Source organism: Lactuca sativa, chromosome 7, assembly GCF_002870075.4.
Source record: "Lactuca sativa cultivar Salinas chromosome 7, Lsat_Salinas_v11, whole genome shotgun sequence".
Lineage (NCBI taxonomy): Eukaryota > Viridiplantae > Streptophyta > Magnoliopsida > Asterales > Asteraceae > Lactuca > Lactuca sativa.
Window position 1 is genome coordinate 58,696,874 of NC_056629.2, and position 9,706 is coordinate 58,706,579.

Below are 9,706 nucleotides of genomic sequence, written 5' to 3' on the forward strand. Positions count from 1 at the left end.
TTGTGATCGATGCTGCTCCCCTTGAGATGGTGGCTTCCATTGAGATGGTTGCTCCCCCTGAGCAGATGGCTCCCCATGAGCTGAATGAATCCTTTCAGTGACAGAAATGGTATGGTGAGAAAGTTGAGGAGAGATATGACCACCTTCTTGACTAGGATCAGCTTGTATTTCAGAATTAGTGTCGTTGATATCAGCAGCTCCTTCGTCAGTGTCAGCATTTAGTGAAGGAACAATATATGGATTCGCGATCCATTCTCGCATGCGATCAGAGATGCCGATGCCATTTGCCAGTGGATCATCCTGATACATTCGTACTGACATGCGTGGGAATTGAATGGGGTTTCCAGAGTGTGAGTAGTAGGCTTCAGCGAAAAATTTATCCAGGACAAGAGCAATCCAGTGTGGAAATAGAACATGATCAGCTCGTACATTGGCACAAAGAAGTTGGACAAGCTGATCAAAGAAGAAGGCCCCATAATCAAGACGTTTGTTGAGAAGAAGGGAACATACAACTTGTTGCTCAAAGGCACTCAGTTGATCACCACTACGAGATTTGTGACCCACACATTTGCAAAGTGCCCTGGTAAAGAACTTCCATCCTGGAGTATACATTGACGCAGAATGAGAACTGGTCGAGCACCATCCTTGGAGTGATCAGAGCCCAGTTGATCGAAAAGGCATCGACAACGTTCAATAGTTGGAAGCTCAGAGAATGGTTCAAAAATTGGTAACCTGAGTGCAGCACTGAGAAGATCAGCGGTGATGAAAACTGAGCGACGACCACGCCCAATAGTGCCTGAGATGACGTTGTTTTCATTATTAACCGTTGCGGTGTAGTAGAACTCACATACTTGTTCGGGAAAGAACTCTGATGGAACCTCACTGATAGCGTATCGAAGGCGGCAGGATACTAGAAAATTGACAAAATCATCAAGTCCAAGACCGCGATGAACATCTGGTATATCAGGGTTGAAAACGACATTTGTGGCTTTGATGTATATTGGAAGAGGATGAGAGTTTGAGCTGGGATGACTCTTCTTGAAGTGGAGGAGAAAGTAAACAGTGATGCCGCCATTAAAGAGTGTTTGGATTCTAGGGTTTTGAGGAGAGAGAAGGAAGTTTGAATTATGGGAGGAAGGTTTGAGAGAGAGGTGGGGAAAAAGTTTAAATATGGGATTAAACGGTTTTAAAAAGGTAATGATTATCTTTTTCATAAATAACTGCGTATCTTAACAAATTGTCAAATCAAAAAATAGCCGTTGGGTAAAGAGAGCCGTTATACTGAAGACGAAACGACAATCAGTGTCTGCGGAAGCGCTGAGATCAGTGTCACTAAAAGTTACATGCTGAAAGATAGTCTGTCGTCAATTCAAAGTACAACTTGCTTGTTCAAGGTTAGCAAGGTGGTTGGTGTGTGTGATAGATACTGGTTTAATTATCTAACCATCGGCACAAAGTGTTGAGTCTTTATCAGTGAGTGGTGCTTCTTATTGAATCATTAGACACTCAGTGAGAAGAAGGTGAAGAGAGGATTGTTGCGTGTGATAGACCTTGGTGTTTTGGTCTAACCATCAGCAAAGACTGTTAGACTCTCATCAGCATGTGTTTTGTCACACTGAATCACAGAATCAGTGTAAGATTGGTAAGAAAGGATAGTTGCGTGTGATAGATCTTGGTGTTTTGTCTAACCATCGGCAAAGAGTTTCAAGTTGTTATCAGTGTATGGTTTAATACAATGAATCATTCAACTTTAGTTTAGAAGATTTGTAGAAGAGATAGAGATAAGAGATCATACAATGTACTCAGCATGGTAAACATCATCAGCACATCATCATTAGCAAAAAAAAATACATTAGTTTATAAGACAATAGCAAACATTAGTAAAACATTTTTAATCCAGAGTGATCATTCCATGTTCTCCAATAATGTGAGCAGTAGTTTGAGTATCTAGGGCCTTGGTGAAAATATCAGCTAGTTGATATGAAGTTTTGACATGTTCAAGAACAACCTTGCCCTTCTCAACATTGTCTCTGATAAAGTGATGTCTGATCTCGATATGCTTTGTCTTTGAGTGCTGAACAGGATTCTGTGTGATCTGAATGGCACTGGTGTTATCACAGTATATAGGAGTCTTTGAGAATTTAAGCCCATAGTCTAAAAGTTGATTCTAAATCCATAAGAGTTGAGCACAACATCTCCCAGCTGCAACATACTCAGCTTCTGCAGTGGAGATAGCTACTGAGGTTTGCTTCTTGCTAGACCAGCTGATTAGTCGATTTCCAAGGAAATGACATCCACCTGACGTGCTCTTCTTGTCTAAGTTGCATCCTGCATAGTCGGAATCAGTGTATCCAAAGAGTTTAAGTGCCGAGTCACGAGGGTACCACAATGCCAAGTTCTGAGTGCCCTTTAAGTATCGAAAGATGCGTTTAACTGCAATGAGATGAGACTCCTTGGGATTAGCTTGGAATATAGCACAGAGAATGGTTCCAAACATGATATCAGGGCGACTTGCAGTGAGGTAGAGAAGAGATCCAATCATTCCTCGATAAAGAGAGTGATTAACATCAGTGCTGGTGGGATCAGCGTGTAGCTTATCAGTCTTGGACACCGGAGTAAAAGCCAGTTTGCAGTCGCTGAGAGAGTACTTAACAAGCATGTCAGCAATATATTTACTTTGACAAATTGAGATACCTGATTTTTGTTGCTGAACCTCAAGACCTAAGAAAAAGGTCATCTTCCCCATCATGCTCATCTCGAACCTTTGAGACATGATCTCAGCGAATTCCTTGCTCAGCTTCTCATTCGGAGAGCCAAAGATGATATCATCGACATAGATTTGAATAAGAATCATGTCTGAGCCTTTGTTTTTGATGAAGAGTGTATTGTCAATTGCTCCTCTTCTGTAGCCATTTTCAAGAAGATATGATGTCAGTGTCTCATACCAGGCCCTGGGAGCTTGCTTCAGTCCATATACAGCTTTATCTAGTTTGTACACATAGTCAGGGTGCTCTTTGTCTTCAAAGTCTGGGGGCTGTTTGAGAAATACTTCTTCTTATAACACACCATGAAGAAATGTTGTTTTGACATCCATCTGGTAGACAATGAAGTTCATGTATGAGGCATATGCGAGAAACAGTCTGATTGCTTCAATGCGGGCAACTGGAGCAAAAGTCTCCCCGTAGTCAATAGATTCAATTTGAGTGAACCCCTGAGCAACAAGTCTTGCTTTTTTGTGAGTAATAATACCATTTTTATCAATCTTGTTGCGGTAGACCCAGCTTGTTCCGGTGATGGTCTTTCCTGATGGTCTGGGAACAAGAGTCCAAACCTTGTGCCTTTTGAACTCATTCAGCTCGTCTTGCATGGCTTTAATCCAGTCAGCGTCTTGAAGAGTTGAGTGTATCTTGTCAGGTAAGATCATTGAAAAGAAATTAACATACATGCAAAAATTATTAGATACACGAGATCTGGTTCGGACACCATCATGAAGATTCCTAATAATTTGATCAACAGGGTGATCTCGATGTTCAGGAGTTGATTCCAATGGATTTGACACTGAAGTGTTATTACTGAAGGAAACATTAGTTGCAGGAGAATCTTCAACTTCAAGGGTTTCATCAGCATCGGACAAATGAGTTGTCGAGCTGACCGCAGTACCTTGATTTACAGAACTTGGGTCTGAAACGATAGGATCAAGAATAATAGCTTCTTCTTCAATATGAGAAACTTCATCATATGGGCAAGAGAGAAGCTCTTGAAAGATAGAAGAGGAATGAACTACTTTTTTCATCAGTGTATGATTCTTCATCAAACTTTACATGAATGGATTCCTCAATGCACTGCCTGTTCATATGAAAAACACGAAAAGCCTTTGAAATAGGTGAATATCCAACAAAAATACCTTTGTCAGCCTTAGGCTCAAATTTTGATCTGGGATCGCACTGATTGAGAATATAGCAAACACATCCAAACACGTGAAAGAAGGATACGTCTAGCTTTCGACCTTTCAGCATCTCATATGGTGTCTTCTTGTGAACCTTGTGAATTAGAGAGTGATTCTGAGTATAACATGTTGTATTAACAGCTTCAGCCCAAAACGACATAGGAAGACTAGCATGTATCATCAAGGTTCTTCCTGCCTCAATCAGTGTTTGATTTCTTCATTCAGCAACTCCGTTTTGTTGAGGTGTGCGAGGAGCTGAAAAGTTCTGCCCAATGCCTTTAAAATCACAAAAGTCTTTAAGAGTTAAATTCCGGAACTCAGTGCCATGATCACTCCTTAGCTGCTTAACCTTGAGACCAGTCAGTGTCTCGTTTTGACGAATCAGGGAAATAATTTCCTGTGCAGCATGACCTTTCTTCTTCAAGAAAACCACCCATGTAAATCGAGTAAACTCATCCACAACCACTAGAGTATACTTGTTTCCTCCTAGGGAACGAACAGGAATAGGTCCAAACAAGTCCATGTGAAGTAAATGAAGAGGAACGGATATGCTAGAACATGACTTGGGTTTGAAAGATGACTTGGTTTGCTTTCCTTGTTTACACGCTGAGCACACCTTATCTTTGACAAAACTGAATTTTGGGAGACCTCTAACCAGATCTTGATTGGATATTTTAGACAGATTCTTAAAGTTCAAATGTGAGAACCTTTTGTGCCAAATCCAGCTGAGATTGGTTTGAGATTTGGTAAAAAAACATTTCATCAGTGCCTTGTCACTTGAAAACATGTCGAGAACATATATATCATCTTTTCTGCTAGCTGAGAGTGCAATGTTCTTGTTAGTGTTGATGACTCTTCCCTCCTTCTTTGTAAAATGAACTTTATAATCAGCATCACACAATTGGCTGATTGAGATAAGGTTGTGTTTGAGCCCCTTTACATATGAAACATTCGGAAACACCACATTGTTGCACTTGATGTTCCCATATCCTTTAGTAAACCCTTTTCCATTGTCTCCGTATGTAACTGCAGGACCACTTTTCTTGACATAGTCTTCTAGGAGAGACTTGGATCCTGTCATATGTCTTGAGCAACCACTGTCTAAGTACCAAAGATGCTCTTGACCCTACAGTGCTGAGAAACTAGTTAGAACACACTGACCCGTTGTACAATGGGTCATTCACAAAGTTATTCGATAATAAATTATAACACTCTATAGGAAGACAGTTCAAAGAATTTGATTTAAGAGTCTAGTTTTCATGTCTAACTATGATGTTGTCAGCTCTTAAAGATGTTATATCAAACGTGCATTCACTGATCTTGTGAGAGGTATCACCACATCTGTAACAAACTCTAGTACCAAAGTTTTTCTTGGTGAGCAAATGTCTAGATTTAACACATTTGGATTTGTAAGATCCACCAAGTGAACTTTGAGTCCTTTTGTTTGACATTGAATCACAACTGAATTTAGTGTCAGATGGATTATGATCAGTGATGATGAGGAGCAGACATCAGTATCAGATTTGGACTTATTCACGGAAGCACTACAATTAGGGTAATGCTTAAGTTGTTCATGAACATCATGAAACACTCCATTTGAGATAGGAAAGGCAATAATATTTTCAGTGAGAGGAGTTGGTCTCACAAGATGTGCAGGGTAAGAGGTAGGATCAGTTCTGGTAATTTCAATATCACATTCAGTAACACCATTAGAATTAGTAACACAATATTCATCAATTAGACTCTGATTAACAAAAGTGTTACTGATAAACTTGTTTTTGTAACTATCTTTCAAATCATTCATAGAATAAAATTCAGATTCTTTTTCTTGAGATTTAAAAACCTTTTCAGCTTCAGCAAAATTTCCCCCAAGAATTTTCTCACATGAATGAGGTATTTGAGCAGAAATAATATAATTAGCATTTTTTTGAGATTTAGCCCAAATTTGTAGTACAATTTGTTCTTTGTTCAAGAGATCTTTAACATTATCAATTTCAATAGACAGAGAGGAGTTTGATAAACTAGTGACTCTTAGATTTTCCTGAGTAGTATCAATAATGTTATTTTTCAGGGATAATTCAGTTTTAAGAAGATCAATTTGATTTTGCAAATCCCTTATTGTTTGATTCTTCTTAGAATTAAGAACACCCAAATACTGAAACATTTTGATTTTTTCATTCATTGAATAAGAAACAAAATTTTGAACCTGACACATTGAAGGAGAATCAGTGTTGTGCTTCTTGGAATTTTCAACTGCATCTGACATATCAACATCAAACGAAGTTGTGCTGACTTCACATTCATCAGTATCTTTTGTCTTAGCCATCAGACATTTAACTTCATCATCTGATGACTCCTCATCAGTCTTCCATTTTTCTTCTTCAGTGACAAGAACTTTATGTTCCAAGTTCTCTGCTTTCAGCTTTTCAACCAACTTGTTGTACTTCTGCTTCCAGTATTCGTCTGAGCTTTGGGTTCTTTGCTTGCATTCTTTTGCAAAATGATCAGTGCTACCACAGTTAAAGCACTGAGCTTTCCCTTTCTTTTCAGTAGCATGTTTCTTGTCAGCATCTGATTTTTTAGAAGATTTCCCTTTCATCTTCTTTTGAAACTTTGAGAAATTACGGCCTGATTTCTCAAAAGTCTTTACAATGAAAGCCGCACTAGCGACAACCTTTTCCAGATCATCAGTATCACTTTTAGAAGAATCAGTGTCTGAATGGGTTTCAGTGTCTGACTCGGACTCTTGCCTTTTGTTTGAAAACAGTGCCACTGATGACTCACGCTGAGCATCCTTCATCAACACCTTTCTCTGGAGCTTTGATTCCTCATAGTATCAAAGGTTTCCATAAAGACTTTGTAAATCCATTGTGCTGATCTTCTCACTATTCTTCAGCACATCAACATGATTCTCCCAACCTGCACCCAAAGAATCCAAAAACTTCTGCACTAGAACAGTTCGATGCTTCAACTGATCTAGTCTCCGCAGATCATTAACAAGAGTATTAAACCTGTTAAAGGTTTGAGTCAGGATTTCACATTTCTTTGCAAAGAAATGTTCATACCTTATGTATAGATCATTTATCTGAGTAGCCTTGACTTCCTCAGTGCCTTCAAAAGATACAGTCAGCGTGTCCATCATTTCTTTTGCTGAGATTTAGTTCTGAACCAGCCCAAAGATATTGTATGGCAAAGCATAGCTGATTGCAGCCCGAGCACGAACATGGAGACCATTCTTTCTTTTGTCATCTGCTGTCCAGTTTTCTCTAGGTGTTTTCTTCATGACACCACCAGGAACATTGTTTTTCAAGGGTTGATACATCGGAACATATGGACCATTTTCGAAGATGTCCAACATGTCTTCATCTACAGATTCTAATGCATAGAGAGCTTTGATTTTCCACATAGCAAAATTGGTTTCATCAAATGGGGGAATTTTAGCAGAAGGATGATTTGATGAGTTTAAAGAAGAAGATGATGAAGCCATTTGTTTGATAAGAGAACACTGCTCTGATACCAATTGAATGACCCAAAAATCAAAAAACTTATCAAACAATGACTGTAAATACGAAAAATAAAGATTCACAAAGAAAACTTTCACTAAGAATGATAATCTCACCAAGAGATTATCGTATGCACAAAACGGCTATTAGGGTTTGTGAAAAGCATACCTATCACAAACCGGTACAAACGAATATATACAACTATTCTAGGCAATCCCTACAAATCAGGGATATACCAGCTAACTAATAGATGATAACTATGGAAATTTGATAAGTACTAAATCTGTTACAAAATGTTGAATATTAAGCTATACACTGAACAACTGTTACGCTGACGCTGATGCTGACGCTGAGTGACCAGTTTCAAACATCATCATATTATAAGGTTCGACCTTACACTTCATAATGGATTAAGTTTCCAACTTTATCCTTTTAGATGGTCCAAACAAACAAAATATAGTCTTTAAGTCTCAAAGAGACCAAAAATGCGTCTTTCTTAACATACTCCATTAAGTCCAAGTCTCCAACCTTCATATCTGAATCAATATGATGTTTAGATGGATAAAGTTTCCAGTTTTATCCATAAAGGCACAAGCTTTCAAGATCTAAGCTTTATGCACTATAATGAAAAAACTGCTAACACAACTTGCATGGCTTAATGAATAAGTAACAAAGCACAACTTTCCCAAGAGTGTTCCATATAGCTCAAAAGGTGTTAGAGTTCTTCCAACTTCCGAAACACAAGCTCAAGGGACCAAAAAGTGGCAAATAAGTCAAATAACTAGATCTTTGAAAACAATGAGCCAGTTAGAAGATTTTTACTCACAATGGTATAATAATGAAGTCACCTTGTTGGATCTGTACTTGAACCATTATTTTATAGACTTTGCCACTACCTTGATCTTCAAGATTTAACCTTCCCATGGAAAAATAAGCTCATAAATGATGTCAATGGTTAAAAAAAAAGTAAGATGAGGATAGGGTTTCTCAAGGAATGATCTTAGGTAATGGAGGTTGGTCATGAGAGGGCTTCTCGTAAGTTAGAGCCCTTAAATAGGGCTAAAAAACAAAAAATTAGGGTTTTGATATGTTGCGATTACGTCCTGCATAACATAACATACGTCATGCGTAGGTTATTAAACCCACATCCAATATTTCACCAACTATGCCCTACGTAACTTTCCTATTTCCTATGTAGCAGCTACGCCATGCATAAATTTCCTACGCCATGCGTAGGATAAAACCCCTAATTCCACTCAACTTCAAACATCCATAACTTCTTCGTTTCAACTCCATTTTTAGCTTTCTTTAAATGCACAAAAAGGTATTGAAGAACCCCAAATCTATATCTAAGTATGTTTGACTTAAAACATACCATAATAAAATCCTTAATTCATGAAAGAAGTCTGAAACATCACTTTTTCCATTTTACCCATTGACTCCAAAACACAAACAAGGGGCTTGGATCACATAACCAATATAATCAACACCCAATAGGGTCTAAACCTTATTACCTTGAAGCCCAAGGCCTTTACTTGACACATTTATTTTCCATAATTTTGAAATAAGAAACTTCTCAAAGTAGGATGTTACAAAATTCCACTCCTCCAAGCTAATTCAACAATTAAGTACTCACGATCTTTTCCTCTAAGCTGAAAACTAAGGGTTCCCTTGTCATTCAGATTCACATTAAAGTTGAAGATAATTATGGAGAATAATTCCACACATATCTCCTTAAAAAACGGTTCTTGAATTTTGAATGTTCGTTCCCAACCATTACAAATGAAGTGAAATCTTTTCCTAATGTGGACTTTTGTTAAAAGAGGCTCAACTTCTAAAGCAAGTATCAAATCTTCTACCCAATTTCAATTTATAACTAGAGCTGCAATCATTTACCTTTTCCTCAATTTTTTGAATCTGAGTTAATAATGCTCCAACTTTTCAATCTCAGTTTGTGATGGCCAATCAAACCATTAACGAAATTGTGGATCCGTTTGAAAATCCCATTGTACTTGATAATTGGAATGCTTCTCAGATCTCATATTCTATAAAGAATAACATTCAATAAAAACAACAAAAGGAAACAAACTCCAACTCTTTAGAAATTAGGAATAAAAAAGGATGTGCCCAGTTTCCACGACATGGCGGATAAAAAGTTGTACCATGGCTGCAGAATAGATTGAGAAAAACTTCCTTATGCAGCCAAAAATCCATCCTCAAGTCAAAGTTTCACTTGAAATCGATGGGTTCAAACAGT

At 38.0% G+C, this 9,706-nt stretch overlaps 1 protein-coding gene across 1 annotated transcript; it reads right to left on the reverse strand.

Moving 5' to 3' along the window:
- Positions 1-2,167: 2,167 nt before the first annotated feature.
- Positions 2,168-2,737, reverse strand: LOC128127256 (uncharacterized mitochondrial protein AtMg00810-like). Its single transcript, XM_052765699.1, has 2 exons — positions 2,516-2,737; positions 2,168-2,407 (listed from the first exon to the last, which is right to left on the reverse strand). Exons 1-2 carry the CDS (start codon positions 2,735-2,737, stop codon positions 2,168-2,170), a joined length of 462 nt encoding a protein of 153 aa, XP_052621659.1.
- Positions 2,738-9,706: the final 6,969 nt, after the last annotated feature.

What these genes read in the sequence shown, in the direction of transcription:
- LOC128127256 (XM_052765699.1), bottom strand. Translation starts at nt 2,737, where the DNA reads ATGACCTTTTTCTTAGGTCTTGAGGTTCAGCAACAAAAATCAGGTATC. An exon ending in GATCTCTTCTCTACCTCACT is followed by an intron (nt 2,408 to 2,515) that starts GCAAGTCGCCCT and finishes CGATACTTAAAG; the next exon opens with GGCACTCAGAACTTGGCATT.